Source organism: Protomyctophum parallelum (assembly GCF_964188405.1).
Source record: "Protomyctophum parallelum genome assembly, chromosome: 23".
In the NCBI taxonomy this organism is placed as follows: domain Eukaryota; kingdom Metazoa; phylum Chordata; class Actinopteri; order Myctophiformes; family Myctophidae; genus Protomyctophum; species Protomyctophum parallelum.
The window spans coordinates 7,265,674-7,288,526 of NC_139715.1; the positions used below are offsets into that span (position 1 = coordinate 7,265,674).

Consider the following 22,853-nt stretch of genomic DNA (forward strand, 5'->3'; position numbering starts at 1 on the left):
CGGCCCACCCAACAGTATATTATGGGACATTTTTACATTAACGTATACAGTATTTTAACCTGGGCATTTCCCCAGAGTATAATGTGTCAGTGGTCCTTGTTGTTCCTTGCATTCCGAGGCTATACTAACTGCCCCGAACTTGACTCCACCGTTGAACTGTGTGTTTTCAATTTGTCAAAGACTATGAGATGCTGCTCCACGTTGTCACATGTCTAAACCCATTCTGACCGGGCACCCATTTTGGTGTTGGCATCATGTTATGCTTTAGCTATTGAAAAATAGCAGATCTACAAGCTCATATCGCGCCACCGAGTGGCGCGATACGAGCTTGTAGGTCTGCTATTTTTGAATAATCGAAGAACGACTGACATTTTTAGAATCTGATCTCAGGTCAGAATGGGTTCATCAGACCAGTGTGTGTCCAGTGGAAACCTCATATGAATCTGATCTCAGGTCAGAATGGGCTAAGGACTGGATGTCACTGCAGGGTCCCCAGGGGGTTGTGGGGGAGTGTAGCAGTGCTAGGGTCCACCTCGTCCTTGGTTGGGTAGAGGGGAGCAAGATCTTTGCTGTTGGCAAAAAGCCAGCTTTCCCTAAGCTTGCAAAACGAGACCCTGTCCTTCGGTTCTGTTGGGGGGCAATAGCCGAATGGGTAATGGGTATATACATAGTCCCTGTTATGCGTTCAGGAATTAGATTATATACAAGCTCACAAGCTTATTGTAGTTATTGAATTTCGGCGAGTGACACCATGGCATGGATATACAGTAACGCCTGTGCTTGCGTCATTACCACAGCGACCAATGCAGATTTTGCAGTACGCAGAGATGTGCAAAATACATTGAAAATGTATTTTGATACAAAATACAAATACTGGGTCAAAAATGTATCTAAATACAAAATACAAAATACATCTTCCATCCCCATCGAAATACAAATTACAAAATACAAAAAAGTATTTCAAATACGTATTTCAAATACATGTATTTCAAATACTGCCCATCTCTGATGGGCAAAATATATTGAAAATGTATTTTGATACAAAATACAAATACTGGGTCAAAAAATGTATCTAAATACAAAATACATCTAATTTCTTCCATCTCAGCGAAATACAAATTACAAAATACAAAAAAGTATTTCAAATACGTATTTCAAATACATGTATTTCAAATACTGCCCATCTCTGACAGTACGATGTCGAAAATACACAAAATTCCGATCATAAACAAAGTAGAGTACTAAAGATTGCTGCAATCTGAAGGAAACGAGAGAAAAAAAAGACACCCAGGGCAGCAGGAGAAACATCTGCAGTCTCTACTGCATGCCCAGTCTCCTATGACGATCACACTGACATGCATGCCATGTCTTGTCTGCTGGAACACACCTCCACCAAAACCAATATTACACAAGGAGAGGTGTTTTCACATGTTACACCACATAAATCTGTCTGTCTGTCTGTCTGTCTGTCTGTCTGTCTGTCTGTCTGTGTCACACAATTGACCAGGATGGTGGTACAGAGAGACTTACTGAACCCATTCTGACCTGAGATCAGATTCTAAAAATGTCAGTCGCTCTTCGATTTTTCAAAAATAGCAGACCTACAAGCTCGTATCGCGCCACTCGGTGGCGCGATATGAGCTTGTAGATCTGCTATTTTTAAATAGCTAAAGCATAACATGATGCTGACAGAATGGGTTAATGAGCAAAAGGTTTGGCAGGATTTGGGAATAGATGCTTTGTAAAGGGATATTAGAATGTATAATGCTTAAATTTAACTAGTTTTCATGCAGCAAAACAAACAAACAAAATCCTCAGGGATCCTCCAATCAAACAAATAAAGCAATATTTAAAATCTAAAACATTTCAAAAAACTGTCAGGGTCGCCTCACGCCTCTCTTTTCGTGCGAGTTGTGAAGGCAACTGGTTAGGCCACTTAAGACTATACCTCCTTTTTCACCCTCTATACCAAGTTATGAGCTTGTAGATCTGCTATTTTATGTCTTCACTTATATCATGACATCACATGCCCGGAATAGAGACACAAGGGTTTATATGGTATAAAGAAAGGTCTTACAAACTGGGAATAGGATATTCAGACAGATTTCTGTCTGAATATTCTGTCCGTCATGACGGACAGAAGACAGTTCCAAAGTTCCAAAGAATGTCGATGCCATTCCTGGCAGTGCTTGACAATAGTTGAGTATTATGTTCTGTATATGTGGATGCTATGTTGCAACTGTGCATCTTTCACTATTGGACTCAATTTACAATTTACAATTTAGGCATTTAGCAGACGCTCTTAATCCAGAGCGACTTACATTTAAGCAAGAACAAAAGCATGGGAATACATCACATAAAAGCATTTATCATGAAACATGCGTAAGCTAAGAAAGTAACAGTGGAATATCTATATAATGAAACTATACATACACTATACATATAAACTATACATATTTACTACTATGCTATACATATGTACTATGGCGTGCTATGACTATATACAATACAATTACGGACTGTCTACGGACTCAAGATGATCCCTTCTCGATTCCACCCATGTCCCCTTGTTTATTTTTTGTGTGTGTATTTGACAAAATACAGTATGTAAAAAGAAAAGAAAAAAAAAAAGGTCTTACAAGCCGGCCGAATGTAAAATCTTCAGTGTTGATGCATAACTCTGAGAATGTACAAATGTAACCAAGTGGACCCTTATTATGGCTTCCTTCGCCCCTATTGCGTGTTGATGACACTGCCATGTCCCTGTGACCTGCGCTTTGGCCGTGTGACAGCAGCCCAGCAGATGTTGACAGCTGTTGCCCGCTGCCGCGCACCGCGGCCAACGCCCCACCGCTGCTAAACACTGCTCCCACTTCACTGCCTCCTTTTAACGCGTGCTGTCGGCCTGCGTGGATTTTGGACATGTGTAACAGCGTGACGAAATGTGCACGTGTGTGTGTGTGTGTGTGTGTGTGTGTGTGCCGCGGACATTCCACTATCCTTGCGAGGACCACAAGTCCTCGCACGGATAAAAAGCAGGAGGTCATTCATTCGTCTTTTTCGCAAAGTCATTGCTTTTCAAGGGGGCAATTTGGGGTATTTGATTAGGCTATATTTAAATGGATTTGTCATTGCTTCTATTTTATTCTATTGGCTCCCTCTCTGCACCCCCTCCCATGTGGCATATAATTGCTACATATCAACCACACAACCCTCGCAGTTTATACACGCCCCACGCCGCGGCGCCGCAGTTTGAAATACTAGGCTCGTGTCTGTCTGTCCCTTTGACAGTTGGGTGTAGTTGTGTGTTTTGTGCATTATAATCATTGTCAATGAAGACGTCAAATCAAATCAAAGGGGTTGTGAATGCGGCCCATGGTCCTTGCAAACGCAGTTAGGGTGGAAAGAGGGGAACGTTTCATTGGCCCAAGCACATTGGAACCAATTAGTGAGGAGTGAACGGAGTTCAAATGCCTTGCTCTCGGATACACCGGAGTCGGGGGGTTGAACCGGGAATCTTTCCGATCTCCAGGCCCACAGGAGTCCTGCATGGGTTTTTTTTAGGGGGGTTTCAACCTAACCCCAAAAATCTGAATCGGGATACAAAGTTTTGAACTCTTTAAGACGATAATAATAATAATAGTGATAATAATACGAATGTGTGGCCAGCAGTGTCATCCTTTTGGAGGCGCCACGCGGCCCCGGCTATAACTTGATATACGCCCAACAACAGCTCATGTTAGCCCGGCGGCCGCCATGGAGCCCATGTGCTTCCCATTTCCCCGCGGAGATGTACAGCACCACCTCTGTCCTGGCCATGAAAGGCCACACTCAAGAGGGTTCTGGCAGGGGCACTGACCTCTGGGGCCCTTGTAGTCTGCCCTCCCTCCCTCCCTCGCTCCCTCCCTCCGGCAGACAGACGTGCTGCTGGGTGAGGGTGACAGAAATTGGCCACGGGACAAGGGCACTTCCCTCCTCCCCACCAGACAGGGACGTGCACACATAGACATCAAAAGGGGGGCTTCAGCCCCTTGCCCCTTTCCCCCGTATGTAAAACAACTGCCCTCTCCAGACCACGAATGCAGCGTTTACTACATGGTGAAAGAAATGCAAAAAATGACCTTCCTCTCCTTTGCATGCCATATACCGGAAGGCAGCATTCAGGAGAATCGTTTTTTTTTCCTGAACTCGTCTTCTGAACTTGAACGCAGCATTTTTGCATTGAACTGATTTGTTTCGAAATCCATGTCGTCACATCTCCGCATCTCCGGTAGATGAAGAGTGCAGGGTTGCGCTCCGACAATAGCTGATCTACAAGATCTCAACGCGTCGCGCTGCGACGCGTTGTGAGCTTGTAGATCTGCTATTTTCGGGCCAAAAGTGCCCTCTTATGCATGGGATTTCACAGCCCCTGCCTTTCGAACACTCTCTGCACGTGCCTGGGGTGAGGCGACAGAAATTGGCCACGGGGGACAAAGGTCTCAGAACCTTTCCATATTGTTGTATTCATGTACAGTATGCCGTTATTATTACTGATGCTAGTGTCTGAGAACAAAATAAATGTTATTCTTATGTACCTGTACACGTAGACGTAACAGTAAAGAACACCTTGAACGCTGCCGACTCTAAAAGTATGAAGTCAAGTGAAAAGGTTTTATTAAACCGTGTACTTAATTGATCTGCCCCGCTCCTTTCTTCCATCTATACTAAGGTGACATTTTTTATTTTTAAATTACACCATCCTAATGGCAACTTTGTTCTTCAGAATGTTATATTTTGTCTTAAAGTATAAGCAGTTGACTATTAAGGGTTTAACTCTTGAGGCCATTGGTGTAGTTTGATTTTCTTTATTTGTAAAATGAATAGTGTCCCATACTAAATTAATTAGTCAAGTCAGTTTACTTACAGAGCACGTTTACAAGAAAAGTTGACCAAATGCTGTACAAGGAATAGTTGAATCATTAACACTCAACAATAAAAGGTAAAAAAAAATATATACTAGAATATAAATACAAACAGCCCTAGATTCATTTCAAAGCCATAATGGCTTTGACGTTCCTCGGGGATTAGAAGAAACATGCACGCGCCTTCACACAATCTGTTCAATTACAGACTCACATGATGTCCACTTTGGGACAACAAAACAAAGACAAAGCGAGAGTCAGCCACAGTCAAACAGTCATTAAGCGCTTAACCATGAGTCATAAGTCATAATAGATGAACATTCGGCAGACAAAAACAGGCAAACATTGAGTGCCTAGGAATCCTGTTTTTTCTTTGCAAGTCTGCAATTTACACCTTTTGGGTATTAGGCCTTTTTTGTGTCTATTATCCTACCTGTATCACAAAAGAGCACCCCTCTATACAGTAAGAGCCACTGACTGATTCTTCTATTTTTAACCAACATTGACTCAGTTCATGTACAAGTCACGTGATGTTTTAATCACTCTGGAGAAAACGTAAAAGGAAAAAGACAGATGTAGTGGAGTAGAAGTAAAAGTACTAGTGGAAATTGGAAATACTCAGGTAAAGTACAAATGACTCAAAACTGTGTACAGTACTTAAAAAAATGAATGTACTTAAGTTACTTTCCACCACTGCTGGTATGGTGCTTTAAGACTGGCACAACGCCATGAGATAGCACATACTGTGCTGCAGGAACGCAGACTTTACAGTCGGGCCAGTTATTCAACAACAGGAGGAGGGGGGAAGTGGTACTGTGACTAGACACTGACAGCATTCTAAAGAAACCACATAAGCTTGGCACTTGGCCCGGGGGAAAACTTGTCTCGCATTTTAAGTAATCAGTGTGCTGTAACCAGGGCCATTGTTTCATAGCAGTCTAAGCAGTGGCAGCTATAGGTTTTAAGTGCTGTGTCAGTTTCTGCCACCTCATGGCTTTGATCAATTATTAAACAACATGAGCGTACTTGGGAGAGCCAGACAAGTATGAATTAAATCGCCAGAGAGAGTGGTCTAGAGTAGACCAAGCAGGTTCTCTCTCTCTCTTTCTGTGCACACGTGCGCACGTGTGTTGTGTGTGTGTGTGTGTGTGTGTGTGTGTGTGTGTGTGTGTGTATGTGAGTGATTACTGTGTAGAAGGTATGCAAGGTTAAACATAGTGCCACAAAAGCTCAACAGCATACAAAACTAGGAGACAGATTCTGACGTTAGAAGCTATAGAAATCTCTACCGATGATTCTGGAAGGTGGGAGGGTTTGGGAAATGGTTGTTCAACTCTCAACCCACCCACAACATGAAGAACTTTTTATTCCCCGTCAGCATTAATGAATCTATTTATCACACATTGTCAAGGTTTTTCCCCTTTCAGCCCTTATTTTGAAGAGAGAAATATCGATCCGTAGCCGGATGTTACGATGACGTAATGCTGTGTGTGGTGTCTTGACCGGTCGTTGTCCTCTCGCTCGGTGCAGAAAAAAACCCCACCGCGAGTATCACAGCGCCTCCTGCTGTCGGCCGTTGAAAAAAACCTTGTTTTTTGCACACATCTTCAAAATGGCCGCAACCACTGCTTAACGGGAGAGAGCTATCGATGCGATCCGATCAAAACATGGATAAAAGAATATATAAAGCCTAGAAAACGTAGGCTACGGTTCTGGTGGGCTGCTAGACGAAAGCTCGTCTACGGTTACTACGTTTTTGGCGGGATACGTTTCAGCGCACTAGGAAGCTTTAACATCGGGACCTAAACATCGGCCGGGGTCTAGTGAAAAGTAGACGTTTTGCACTGGGCGGCTCGCGGCATGAAAGGTATTGTTGCCCCACCAATGCCACAACTTTCTTCTGGCCACCGCTGTGACTCGTAATGTAGTATTCTTTAACCCATTCTGACCTGAGATCAGATTCATACGAGGTTTCCACTAGGACACACACTGGTCTGATGAACCCATTCTGACCTGAGATCAGATTCTAAAAAATGTCAGCCGTTCTTCGATTTAAAAAAAAAATAGCAGACCTACAAGCTCGTATCGCGCCACTCGGTGGCGCGATATGAGCTTGTAGATCTGCTATTTTTAAATAGCTAAAGCATAACATGACGCCGACACCAAAATGGGTGCTCGTTCAGAATGGGTTAATCAACTCATCTGCTCGGGCAAGAGCTAAAAGACGAGGCTTCCATTTGCCCACAGATTGGCATCAAAGGGGAGGCAGAAAACACAGACTCTGGGAGGATGTGTCAATACTGGTCCACACAGTCCACTCCATGTCTTCTCTCCTCCCCGACGGCTGGACGCCAGACAATGCAGCGCGTATACATCCTAATGGCATATCATCATAATTCTCCACTCAAAACTGTCCATGCAGTATGCTCTTTATTACTTTACCTGGCAACAGACAATAAGGGGGGGCACAGATTGGCATCAAATGGGAGGCAGAACACAGACTCTGGCACTGGGGGACCACGATCTCTGCTCTGATAAGGCCAGTGGTGGAAAGTAACTAAGTACATTTACTTTAGAACTGTACTCGAGTACAGTTTTGAGGTATTGGTACTTATACTCCACTACATTTCGGATCCAAATATTGTACTATTGTATTGTATTCAATTATTTGAAAACTGTAGTTACTAGTTACTTTGCAGATTGATTATTGTTACAAAACATACATTAACCACTTCAGGCCTATATATATATATATACATCTACAAGCTCACAAATGCGTCATGATGCGACGCATTGTGAGATCGGCTATTTTCTAAAAAAGTGAAAACTTGAAATGGTACATTCTGCACAACGAGTACTTTTTACTTTAAATACATTTTGAAGCCAAAGCTTTTGTACTTTCGTAATTTGTACTTTGAATTACGGATTGTAACGGGAGTATTTCTATATTGCAGCATTGATACTTTTACATGTACCGTACGTAAAACAAATACGAGTACTTTTTTCCACCAGTGGGACAGGGCATCCAGAAATACTGGAACGTCAGCACCGCTAATGGAGAGGGGGAGGGGCATGGGAGGCTGGCTGGCTGGCCGGAAACGTACTACAACAACCCCCCTCTCGTGTCTGAGTGTGTGCGTGCGTGCGTGCGTGTGTGCGTGCGTGCGTGCGTGTGTGCGTGCCTGCGTATAGGGCTGGGCAATTAAGCAACAATATATCAAAACTGATATGCATGTGACGAAAGCTTGTACGTTGGTCAGCTATTTTCCCTTTATTTATATATAATCGTTCATTAATAGTAATCGAGGCAAAAGTTTTAATGAAATAATCGAAATATTGATTTGGAGTCAGCCCAGCCCAGCCCAGCCCTATAGTGTACACATGCATGCACATGGCACTTGGTCTCTGCACATATGGCCCTTACAATGTGTGCGTGCGTGCGTTCGTATGCACGCACGTGTGTGTGTGTGTATGCGTGTGTGATGGGCTGACCAGATGCTGTGTGCCAGGCCTATAGGGAGGCCTAATTAGTCGTTTGTTTACAGTCACAGGCGGACGGCCCAGCGTGCTATTGGCTGGCCAAGCATTGTGTGTGTGCGTGTGTGTGTGTGTGTGTGTGTGTGTGTGTGTGTGTGTGTGTGTGTGTGTGTGTGTGTGTGTGCTGGCCAAGCAGCCATGATGAGCAGCAGCACTTAACACAAGACAACACCCCCAAGGCAGCCTGCACACACACACACACACACACACACACGTGCACACATACGCATGCATGCAGTAATGCATTCGTGCACGCGTGCAAACACACAGATAGAATAATGCATTGTTGTGTGCTGTAAGTAAGTACATGTTAGTACACAGAAACACAAACACACAGACGTGCATAGTCTCATCCATGCGCGCACACACACACGCACACGCACACACACACGCACACGCACACACGCACACGCACACGCACACACACACGCACACACACACACACGCACACGCACACACTTTCTGTGGTGGTGAAATCAAAGTGAAAGTACCACCAGATCTGTGCCAGTTTAAGTGAGTTCCTAGTCAGTATTTTGGAAGGCGGCTTTGATGTGTGAATAATAAGGAATTGAAAAGAACGTAATGTGGGGTTGAAGATTAGGCGTGTCACTACCATGGTTATCGAGTGGCTCACAGCACAGATCACAGCTGTTGAAAAGGACCCGCCAGTTCCCCAAAGAGATCAATAGTAAGCCGAGTAGAAACCACTGGTTCTCAAACCCTGGATCCCTGGTGCGCCACACCGCACACACCCTGCTCACCGCATGCACCTGGCACCCCGCATCTAAACCACCCAAAGTGGGGTCCTTGAGGGAGTTCCAGGGGGTCCCCAGGAACCAAATGGACCCTTATAGTATGCCTCTCGGGCGTCTCCCTATAGGGAGGTCCTCGAGGCACGTCCCACTGGGAAGAGACCCCGGGGCAGACCAAGGATCACGTCCCACTGAGGAAAAGACCCCAAGGCGCAATTGGAGGAAACACATCGACTCACTGGCCTTTTGGGACGTCTTGTGATCCCCCCCAGGAGGAAGTTAAGTTACTAATGTTGCTCTGGAGAGGGACGTCTGGGGAGCTCTCTGGTGGAGCTGTTGCCCCCCGCGACCCGACTACGGATAAGCGGTTGAAGATGTATGGATGGATGGACAGTTTTTGGACACTGTAGTATAGGGCTGTGAATCTTTGGGTGTCCCACGATTCGATTCCGATTCTTGGGGTCACGATTCGATTCAAAATCGATTTATTCGATTCTACGATTCTCAATTCTCCAAAAACGTTTTTTTTATTTTTATTCAAAAGTTTTTTTTTCCAGATTCGAAACTACCGGTATTCTCTATTCAAAATGATTCTTGATTCAATACATAGGATTTCATCACAATCTACTCCAGCCAACTGATGTGATTAACTTGAAAATGACTGAAGACATGATGTTTACTGTAAGGGTGAGGGTTAGGGTGAGCTTACATTTCATATTATAAACACCATGTAGTGAAAACTCCTGTAACTAACCAGAAATAAAATCTAAAAAAAAATAATAATAATAAAATAATAATAATAATAATAATAATAAAAATAAATCGATTTTTGGAAATTATGAATCGATTTTGAATCGTTCATAACGGGAATCGCGATTCTAATTCGAATCGATTTTTTTTTACACCCCTACTGTAGTATGCCGAAGTAGGGCATGAATAGGAGTCGAGCGTCTTGCTCAGTAGACACTTCCATACACTGACATGTAGTGTAGGCGGGGAGGCGAAACGCACATCTGATCACCAGCCGGCCTCTACACCCGCTAAGCTACGGCCGCCACATGTGTCCAAACCGTCTCTAATTTGTAGGTCAGTGCGATCCCCGGTCATCTCGTTTCTTTTCCACAGGTTCCCACATATACCGCTTACTTTGCCTCGTCTCCGCCAGATGTTTGGTATTCTCTCGAGGCAGGTGTTAATGAATGTTTAACAGCTGTTTTGTGTTGTTCGCCGTGTCTTCCGATCCGCTCAGCCTCACCCGTTTCACATTGAAGTTAAAGATGCGTGTTGATTGAGATGTTTTATAATGAGATGCTTTAATGTGTACCACATATATAATGTGATAATGGAATGCTTTAATGTGTACCACATATATAATGTGATAATGGAATGCTTTAATGTGTACCACATATATAATGTGATAATGAGATGCTTTAATGTGTACCACATATATAATGTGATAATGGAATGCTTTAATGTGTACCACATATATAATGTGATAATGGAATGCTTTAATGTGTACCACATATATAATGTGATAATGGAATGCTTTAATGTGTACCACATATATAATGTGATAATGAGATGCTTTAATGTGTACCACATATATAATGTGATAATGAGATGCTTTAATGTGTACCACATATATAATGTGATAATGGAATGCTTTAATGTGTACCACATATATAATGTGATAATGAAATGCTTTAATGTGTACCACATATATAATGTGATAATGGAATGCTTTAATGTGTACCACATATATAATGTGATAATGGAATGCTTTAATGTGTACCACATATATAATGTGATAATGGAATGCTTTAATGTGTACCACATATATAATGTGATAATGGAATGCTTTAATGTGTACCACATATATAATGTGATAATGGAATGCTTTAATATGTACCACATATATAATGTGATAATGGAATGCTTTAATGTGTACCACATATATAATGTGATAATGGAATGCTTTAATGTGTACCATATATATAATGTGATAATGGAATGCTTTAATGTGTACCACATATATAATGTGATAATGGAATGCTTTAATATGTACCACATATATAATGTGATAATGGAATGCTTTAACAGTTTGACTGCGGAAAACGATTTATCGGACTTTTAATCAACCCCCCTTCACTGCCGAGATTGTTGTATTACCTTTAGAGCATACGCTGAATTATTTGGGCTTTTAATCCGCGAAAATCCAGCAAAAAAAGCTCCCCTGGTTTGTTATGATCCGAGTATAGCATCCACCATCTTGGTGCACCCGGAAGACGCACACAAGACTGGTCTCAATGAGGCGTTGCACCCCATTAGTTTACATTGGCCTCAATTTCCCAGAAGCCCTAGCAGCCCACAGCATGTGACGATTTCCGTTTTTTTTATCACAACAGATGCGCCTACTCTCTTTCTCCGCGGCGAAGAAGAATTTTCTTTTTTTTGTTTACATTACGGCGGATTAAACACATAAAACAAAAGTCGCGTATGTCCGATATGGCAGCGACATTAACCTGGAGTAATCCATTCAAAGCACGGAAACTGTTAATGTGTACCACATATATAATGTGATAATGAATGCCTTAATGTGTATCACATATATAATGTGATAATGGAATGCTTTAACGTGTACCACATATATAATGTGATAATGGAATGCTTTAATGTGCACCACATATATAATGTGATAATGGAATGCTTTAATGTGTACCACATATATAATGTGATAATGGAACGCTTTAATGTGTACCACATATATAATGTGATAATGGAATGCTTTAATGTGTACCACATATATAATGTGATAATGAAATGCTTTAATGTGTACCACATATATGTGATAATGGGATGCTTTAATGTGTACCACATATATAATGTGATAATGGCATGCTTTAATGTGTACCACATATATAATGTGATAATGAAATGCTTTAATGTGTACCACATATATAATGTGATAATGGAATGCTTTAATGTGTACCACATATATAATGTGATAATGAAATGCTTTAATGTGTACCACATATATAATGTGATAATGGAATGCTTTAATGTGTACCACATATATAATGTGATAATGGAATGCTTTAATGTGTACCACATATATAATGTGATAATGGAATGCTTTAATGTGTACCACATATATAATGTGATAATGGAATGCTTTAATGTGTACCACATATATAATGTGATAATGGAATGCTTTAATGTGTACCACATATATAATGTGATAATGGAATGCTTTAATGTGTACCACATATATAATGTGATAATGGAATGCTTTAATGTGTACCACATATATAATGTGATAATGGAATGCTTTAATGTGTACCACATATATAATGTGATAATGGAATGCTTTAATGTGTACCACATATATAATGTGATAATGGAATGCTTTAATGTGTACCACATATATAATGTGATAATGGAATGCTTTAATGTGTACCACATATATAATGTGATAATGAGATGCTTTAATGTGTACCACATATATAATGTGATAATGAGATGCTTTAATGTGTACCACATATATAATGTGATAATGAAATGCTTTAATGTGTACCACATATATAATGTGATAATGGAATGCTTTAATGTGTACCACATATATAATGTGATAATGAAATGCTTTAATGTGTACCACATATATAATGTGATAATGGAATGCTTTAATGTGTACCACATATATAATGTGATAATGGAATGCTTTAATGTGTACCACATATATAATGTGATAATGGAATGCTTTAATGTGTACCACATATATAATGTGATAATGGAATGCTTTAATGTGTACCACATATATAATGTGATAATGAGATGCTTTAATGTGTACCACATATATAATGTGATAATAGAATGCTTTAATGTGTACCACATATATAATGTGATAATGGAATGCTTTAATGTGTACCACATATATAATGTGATAATGGAATGCTTTAATGTTTACCACATATATAATGTGATAATGAGATGCTTTAATGTGTACCACATATATAATGTGATAATGGAATGCTTTAATGTGTACCACATATATAATGTGATAATGGAATGCTTTAATGTGTACCACATATATAATGTGATAATGGAATGCTTTAATGTGTACCACATATATAATGTGATAATGAGATGCTTTAACGTGTACCACATATATAATGTGATAATGGAATGCTTTAATGTGTACCACATATATAATGTGATAATGGAATGCTTTAATGTGTACCACATATATAATGTGATAATGAAATGCTTTAATGTGTACCACATATATAATGTGATAATGAGATGCTTTAATGTGTACCACATATATAATGTGATAATGAGATGCTTTAATGTGTACCACATATATAATGTGATAATGGAATGCTTTAATGTGTACCACATATATAATGTGATAATGGAATGCTTTAATGTGTACCACATATATAATGTGATAATGGAATGCTTTAATGTGTACCACATATATAATGTGATAATGGAATGCTTTAATGTGTACCACATATATAATGTGATAATGGAATGCTTTAATGTGTACCACATATATAATGTGATAATGGAATGCTTTAATGTGTACCACATATATAATGTGATAATGACATGCTTTAATGTGTACCACATATATAATGTGATAATGAAATGCTTTAATGTGTACCACATATATAATGTGATAATGGAATGCTTTAATGTGTACCACATATATAATGTGATAATGAGATGCTTTAATGTGTACCACATATATAATGTGATAATGGAATGCTTTAATGTGTACCACATATATAATGTGATAATGGAATGCTTTAATGTGTACCACATATATAATGTGATAATGAGATGCTTTAATGTGTACCACATATATAATGTGATAATGAAATGCTTTAATGTGTACCACATATATAATGTGATAATGAGATGCTTTAATGTGTACCACATATATAATGTGATAATGAGATGCTTTAATGTGTACCACATATATAATGTGATAATGGAATGCTTCAATGTGTACCACATATATAATGTGATAATGGAATGCTTTAATGTGTACCACATATATAATGTGATAATGGAATGCTTTAATGTGTACCACATATATAATGTGATAATGGAATGCTTTAATGTGTACCACATATATAATGTGATAATGGAATGCTTTAATGTGTACCACATATATAATGTGATAATGGAATGCTTTAATGTGTACCACATATATAATGTGATAATGGAATGCTTCAATGTGTACCACATATATAATGTGATAATGGAATGCTTTAATGTGTACCACATATATAATGTGATAATGGAATGCTTTAATGTGTACCACATATATAATGTGATAATGGAATGCTTTAATGTGTACCACATATATAATGTGATAATGGAATGCTTTAATGTGTACCACATATATAATGTGATAATGAGATGCTTTAATGTGTACCACATATATAATGTGATAATGGAATGCTTTAATGTGTACCACATATATAATGTGATGATGGAATGCTTTAATGTGTACCACATATATAATGTGATAATGACATGCTTTAATGTGTACCACATATATAATGTGATAATGGAATGCTTTAATGTGTACCACATATATAATGTGATAATGGAATGCTTTAATGTGTACCACATATATAATGTGATAATAGAATGCTTTAATGTGTACCACATATATAATGTGATAATGGAATGCTTTAATGTGTACCACATATATAATGTGATAATGGAATGCTTTAATGTGTACCACATATATAATGTGATAATGGAATGCTTTAATGTGTACCACATATATAATGTGATAATGACATGCTTTAATGTGTACCACATATATAATGTGATAATGAAATGCTTTAATGTGTACCACATATATAATGTGATAATGGAATGCTTTAATGTGTACCACATATATAATGTGATAATGAGATGCTTTAATGTGTACCACATATATAATGTGATAATGGAATGCTTTAATGTGTACCACATATATAATGTGATAATGGAATGCTTTAATGTGTACCACATATATAATGTGATAATGAGATGCTTTAATGTGTACCACATATATAATGTGATAATGAAATGCTTTAATGTGTACCACATATATAATGTGATAATGAGATGCTTTAATGTGTACCACATATATAATGTGATAATGAGATGCTTTAATGTGTACCACATATATAATGTGATAATGGAATGCTTCAATGTGTACCACATATATAATGTGATAATGGAATGCTTTAATGTGTACCACATATATAATGTGATAATGGAATGCTTTAATGTGTACCACATATATAATGTGATAATGGAATGCTTTAATGTGTACCACATATATAATGTGATAATGGAATGCTTTAATGTGTACCACATATATAATGTGATAATGGAATGCTTTAATGTGTACCACATATATAATGTGATAATGGAATGCTTCAATGTGTACCACATATATAATGTGATAATGGAATGCTTTAATGTGTACCACATATATAATGTGATAATGGAATGCTTTAATGTGTACCACATATATAATGTGATAATGGAATGCTTTAATGTGTACCACATATATAATGTGATAATGGAATGCTTTAATGTGTACCACATATATAATGTGATAATGAGATGCTTTAATGTGTACCACATATATAATGTGATAATGGAATGCTTTAATGTGTACCACATATATAATGTGATGATGGAATGCTTTAATGTGTACCACATATATAATGTGATAATGACATGCTTTAATGTGTACCACATATATAATGTGATAATGGAATGCTTTAATGTGTACCACATATATAATGTGATAATGGAATGCTTTAATGTGTACCACATATATAATGTGATAATAGAATGCTTTAATGTGTACCACATATATAATGTGATAATGGAATGCTTTAATGTGTACCACATATATAATGTGATAATGACATGCTTTAATGTGTACCACATATATAATGTGATAATGGAATGCTTTAATGTGTACCACATATATAATGTGATAATGGAATGCTTTAATGTGTACCACATATATAATGTGATAATGAGATGCTTTAATGTGTACCACATATATAATGTGATAATGGAATGCTTTAATGTGTACCACATATATAATGTGATAATGGAATGCTTTAATGTGTACCACATATATAATGTGATAATGGAATGCTTTAATGTGTACCACATATATAATGTGATAATGGAATGCTTTAATGTGTACCACATATATAATGTGATAATGGAATGCTTTAATGTGTACCACATATATAATGTGATAATGGAATGCTTTAATGTGTACCACATATATAATGTGATAATGGAATGCTTTAATGTGTACCACATATATAATGTGATAATGAGATGCTTTAATGTGTACCACATATATAATGTGATAATGAAATGCTTTAATGTGTACCACATATATAATGTGATAATGAGATGCTTTAATGTGCACCACATATATAATGTGATAATGGAATGTTTTAATGTGCACCACATTTTTGGCACAGTTTTGGCATCACTGCACTGGCTTCCGGTTGTTTTTAGGATTGATTTTAAAATTATTTTACTTGTCTATAAAGCTCTCAATGGTCTCGCACCTTCCTACCTACATGACTGCCTGCCTAAATATGTCCCAAACCGCCCCCTAAGGTCTTCCACTGCTGGCCTGCTCGCTTTGCCTAAAAAAATGGCAACTAAAAAATACGGGGAAGCAGCTTTTTGCTTCTACGGGCCGTCGGCATGGAACAAGCTCCCATTGTACCTTCGTCAGGCAGCCTCTGTAGACATTTTTAAAGCTCAGCTCAAGACCCACTTCTACAACATTGCTTTTAATTGCTTTTTTTTTTTTTTTTTTTTTTTTTGTTATTCATGTCCTCACTGTATTGCATTACTGCTTGTTTTTTGTCGTTGCCTTGCTTTTCTTTTATTCTCCATTGTTCTGTAAAGCACTTTGAGCTGCATTTCATGTCATGAAAGGTGCTATACAAATAAAGTTTTATTATTATTATTTTATTATTATATATAATGTGATAATGAAATGCTTTAATGTCTACCACATATATAATGTGATAATGGCGTAGCCGCTGTTGCAGACAGACAGCGCGTTTGAATGGGCGAACGTGAAGCCCATTGTGAAGCGCATTTTACGCAGTCGTCGGACGATTAGAATAGTAAGCCTTGCAGAGCCATTTGTGGCCCATAGGGCAGAGCCATGTGGGGCCCATAGGGCAGAGCCATGTGGGGCCCATAGGGCAGAGCCATGTGGGGCCCATAGGGCAGAGCCATGTGGGGCCCATAGGGCAGAGCCATGTGGGGCCCATAGGGCAGAGCCATGTGGGGCCCATAGGGCAGAGCCATGTGGGGCCCATAGGGCAGAGCCATGTGTGGCCCATAGGGCAGAGCCATGTGGGGCCCATAGGGCAGAGCCATGTGGGACCCATAGAACAGAGCCATTTGTGCCCCATAGGGCAGAGCCATGTGGGGCCCATAGGGCAGAGCCATGTGGGGCCCATAGGGCAGAGCCATGTGGGGCCCATAGGGCAGAGCCATTTGTGCCCCATAGGGCAGAGCCATGTGGGGCCCATAGGGCAGAGCCATTTGTGCCCCATAGGGCAGAGCCATGTGGGGCCCATAGGGCAGAGCCATGTGTGGCCCATAGGGCAGAGCCCTGTGGGGCCCATAGGGCAGAGCCATGTGTGCCCCATAGGGCAGAGCCATGTGTGGCCCATAGGGCAGAGCCATGTGTGGCCCATAGGGCAGAGCCCTGTGGGGCCCATAGGGCAGAGCCATGTGTGGCCCATAGGGCAGAGCCATGTGGGGCCCATAGGGCAGAGCCATGTGGGGCCCATAGGGCAGAGCCATGTGGGGCCCATAGGGCAGAGCCATGTGGGGCCCATAGGGCAGAGCCATGTGGGGCCCATAGGGCAGAGCCCTGTGGGGCCCATAGGGCAGAGCCATGTGTGGCCCATAGGGCAGAGCCATGTGGGGCCCATAGGGCAGAGCCATGTGTGGCCCATAGGGCAGAGCCATGTGGGGCCCATAGGGCAGAGCCATGTGGGGCCCATAGGGCAGAGCCATGTGGGGCCCATAGGGCAGAGCCATGTGGGGCCCATAGGGCAGAGCCATGTGGGGCCCATAGGGCAGAGCCATGTGTGGCCCATAGGGCAGAGCCATGTGTGGCCCATAGGGCAGAGCCATGTGGGGCCCATAGGGCAGAGCCATGTGGGGCATAGGGCAGAGCCATGTGGGGCCCATAGGGCAGAGCCATGTGGGGCCCATAGGGCAGAGCCCTGTGGGGCCCATAGGGCAGAGCCATGTGTGGCCCATAGGGCAGAGCCATGTGGGGCCCATAGGGCAGAGCCATGTGTGGCCCATAGGGCAGAGCCATGTGGGGCCCATAGGGCAGAGCCATGTGGGGCCCATAGGGCAGAGCCATGTGGGGCCCATAGGGCAGAGCCATGTGGGGCCCATAGGGCAGAGCCATGTGGGGCCCATAGGGCAGAGCCATGTGTGGCCCATAGGGCAGAGCCATGTGTGGCCCATAGGGCAGAGCCATGTGGGGCCCATAGGGCAGAGCCATGTGGGGCATAGGGCAGAGCCATGTGGGGCCCATAGGGCAGAGCCATGTGGGGCCCATAGGGCAGAGCCATGTGGGACCCATAGGGCAGAGCCATGTGGGGCATAGGGCAGAGCCATGTGGGGCCATAGGGCAGAGCCATGTGGGGCCCATAGGGCAGAGCCATGTAGGGCATAGGGCAGAGCCATGTGGGGCCCATAGGGCAGAGCCATGTGGGGCCCATAGGGCAGAGCCATGTGTGGCCCATAGGGCAGAGCCATGTGTGGCCCATAGGGCAGAGCCATGTGTGGCCCATAGGGCAGAGCCCTGTGGGGCCCATAGGGCAGAGCCCTGTGGGGCCCATAGGGCAGAGCCATGTGGGGCCCATAGGGCAGAGCCATGTGTGGCCCATAGGGCAGAGCCCTGTGGGGCCCATAGGGCAGAGCCCTGTGGGGCCCATAGGGCAGAGCCATGTGGGGCCCATAGGGCAGAGCCATGTGGGACCCATAGGGCAGAGCCCTGTGGGGCCCATAGGGCAGACCCATGTGGGGCCCATAGGGCAGAGCCATGTGGGACCCATAGGGCAGAGCCATGTGGGCCCCATAGGGCAGAGCCCTGTGGGGCCCATAGGGCAGAGCCATGTGGGACCCATAGGGCAGAGCCCTGTGTGGCCTGTCTCCTGTTTCTATAGTGTGAGGCAGTTTCATGTACAAGTATACAGTACATCCTGCAGCCATTATGTACATTAAGTACACCCCCTGGACATAATATTAATAATAAACACCTTTCATGACATGAAATGAAGCTCAAAGTGCTTCACAGAGTAATAGAGTAAATACCCAAGCCTTGATGCAGAGTACAGTACCAAGCAGGGAGGCTATCGGACCCCGTTTCGATAGTCTTCGGTAAAACTATACCGTATTAGAAAAGCCACTATACAATATATCACACTGTAATCCCTTTACACTGCAGTGTGACCCCACCTGGAGTGGACGTACAGTACAAACACGGCCATGTGGATTATAATTACAGTATAAACAGTCGTTTGATCCGGTGCTTGACCCAGAAAGGACGGCCGTCCACAACAAACAAAGCTATCATGTTTAACCCCTTAAGCCCTACAGTATATATACTGTATGCCAAATAGGCCTACCAGAAATAGCCTGCATCTACAAGCCAAGGTCACAACCACGTCAAGTGCGCACGTACCTACGCAGTACGCACACCCACACACACACACGTATCTACGCACACACAAACTTTCCTGAATTGCCTCTTCTCTCCACTGTCTGTCTTTCCCTGTGCATTCAATCCAATCCAATCCAATCCAATCCAATCCACTTTATTTCTAAAGCACATTTAACACAACAGAGTTGAAACAAAGTGCTGTACACAAGAAAAAAATACTACAACACCAAGGGCAAAGCGGACAATACATAAACAGGGCAACACAATGACACGATGCAGTGGAAGCAGCGACTCTTTAATCAGCGTGTTCAAACGCGTTGAGTTTTCAGACGTGATTCATCCAATGCTTCGCTTTCTCTCTCTACTCTCCTTTCTTCTTCTCCCCTCTAATCCCGTTTCCCTCGCTCTGACCGTCGCACTCAGATCAGCTAACGCAGGGAAACTGGAAGTACCCTCACTAAAAACTCCGGGACAACGCTCCACACGTCCCAAGCTCTTCTCCCTTCTGGCTCCAAAACTGTGGAATGCACTTCCCATTGCAGTCAGAACTGCAGCATCACTCCTAATCTTCCGCCGTAGTCTGAAAACCCACCTTTTCAGACTCCATCATGGCCCATAGCACTTACCCTATATACCCCCTTAGATAGCATTTATGTAGACTTAGATAGCATTTGATACAGACTTATAGCATGTTATGTAGACAGCACTATAATTGCATTGTATATAGTCATAGCACGCCATAGTACATATGTATAGCATAGTAGTATATATATATAGTTTATATGTATAGTCTCATAATATAGATATTCCACTGTTACTTTCTTAGCTTACGCATGTTTTATGATAAATGCTTTTTTGTGATGTATTCCCATGCTTTTGTTCTTGCTTATTGTAAGTCGCTCTGGATTAAGAGCGTCTGCTAAATGCCTAAATTGTAAATTGTCTCCCATCTCCTTCTTTTTGGTGTGAATTATTATTATTATTACTATTATTATTCACACCCTTGCTCGTTAATAGCGGCAGGCTTACAGTACAAGATAGAAAACCAAGCACATACTGTATGTACTTTCATACTGAGTGAATGCGAGGGACCATCCAACCATGGCGCCGATCTAGATAGGAAGGAGACTGAAAACACACCGTCTCGGCCATCGAAATAGCCGATCTACAAGCTCACAACGGGGTGCTTGTACAGTTATTGTTTAGTTGTAGCTCTGATATTTCCACTCATTTCGAAAAGGTTAGAAAATAGAAAATACGTGAAATTTTGCTCAACATGGAAAACGATTGAGGCGATGATCTAAAAGAATCACAATCAGGCGACTACTGCATGTAATAATGGGCTCTATATGCACACAGAATAACTCTTCCTACTTCCAGGCTGCTTCCCAACTTCCTTCATACAGGTACCGATGATACTAAAAGTAATTAAGGCTCTTGTTCCATTTAGTGTGCAGTGGTTCTCAGACATTTTCATTTCAAGGACTGCCATAACTCTCCAGGGTTACACAACCATATAGGCATTTTTATAGCACTTTTCACTTTGCTCAAGGCGCTTTACAATGGGTCATTCATTCATACATTGGGAGGGTGAAGTGGCGAACAGTCGACGCCAGCGTCCTCACTTCCCACATTCACACCGACAGACGCATTGGAGGCAACGTGGGGTTTCAGTGTCTTGCCCAAGGACACTTCGACATTTGGACAGGAGGAGCCGGGATTCGAACCGCCGACCCAGGGATCATTGGACGACCTCTGCTCTACCTCCTGAGCCACAGCCGTACACATGTTTGTAGGTAGACATAATATGCGGTGGGTATGTTATGCTTTAGCTATTTAAAAATAGCAGATCTACGAGCTCGTAGCGCGCCACCGAGTGGCGCGCTACGAGCTTGTAGGTCTGCCATTCTTGAAAAATCGAAGAACGACTGACATAGAGACATGGCTTTTTCAGAAAACTGTCATTTTCAAACAGACATTTTTAGCCCATTCTGAACGGGAACCCATTTTGGTGTTAGCATCATGTCGTGCTTTAGCTATTGAAAAATAGCAGATCTACAAGCTCATATCGCGCCACCGAGTGGCGCGATACGAGCTTGTAGGTCTGCTATTTTTTGAAAAACCTAAGACACTTTTAGAATCTGATCTCGGGTCAGAATGGGTTAATAATGAAACTGTCAGGACGTAGAGGACATTTTTAGAATCTGATCTCAGGTCAGAATGGGATACATGCGGTGCGTCTCTCTCTCACCTGAGCTGGCCCAGGTTGTAGTGCCGCGACTCCCCGTCGGTGGAGCGCGTCACGCCCACAGAGTAGGCGGGCTGCAGCTGGCGCAGCTCCAGCAGCACGATGGCCAGGTAGTGGATGAAGAGGAGCGCGTCCACCAGAGACACGGCGTACTGGACGATGCCCTGGTAGTTCTCGTCCTGGTGGTGGGAGGGACGGGGCGGGGCGGGGGAGGGGGGGGCAAGGAAGAGAGGGAGGGGGGTGATGAAACACATAATGTAGACTGCGGTGGTTCACAAACCTTTTAGCCCGTGACCCAAAAGAGAAATTAGACCCAAACTAGATAAAGTGCCAATCGGCACAGGTCTCCACCAGGATTCTTCCTCAGCCTAGTGGGAATATGCGTGCACAGTTTCATCGCAATCGGACGCTGCGTTGACTCGTGAGGAGTTGTGGCCATTTGCTACTCCTGAAAACTGTAGGAGCCAATCGTGGCCAATCATTTTGGAATATGAGAAATCAAACAAACCTGTGTTGATCACATGACTATGGAGATCATGTGTACCGATTTGCGTGAAATTTGGATAAAATCTGAAGGAGTAATAATAGAAAATGTGTTTTACATATGTGGGCCTCCTGGTGGCGCTATAAAGAGCAGATGTGAAAAA

The 22,853-nt window shown here is 41.9% G+C and overlaps 1 protein-coding gene across 2 annotated transcripts in view; it reads right to left on the reverse strand.

The window, feature by feature from the left end:
* LOC310854400 (vang-like protein 1) overlaps positions 1-22,853 on the reverse strand; it is a 148,351-nt gene that overhangs the window by 16,944 nt on the left and 108,554 nt on the right. For both annotated transcript variants that reach the window (XM_083759026.1, XM_083759025.1), the window contains one exon: positions 22,210-22,385. In XM_083759026.1, coding sequence (XP_083615152.1) covers positions 22,210-22,385 — 176 coding nt within the window. The remainder of the gene's footprint in view (positions 1-22,209; positions 22,386-22,853) is intronic.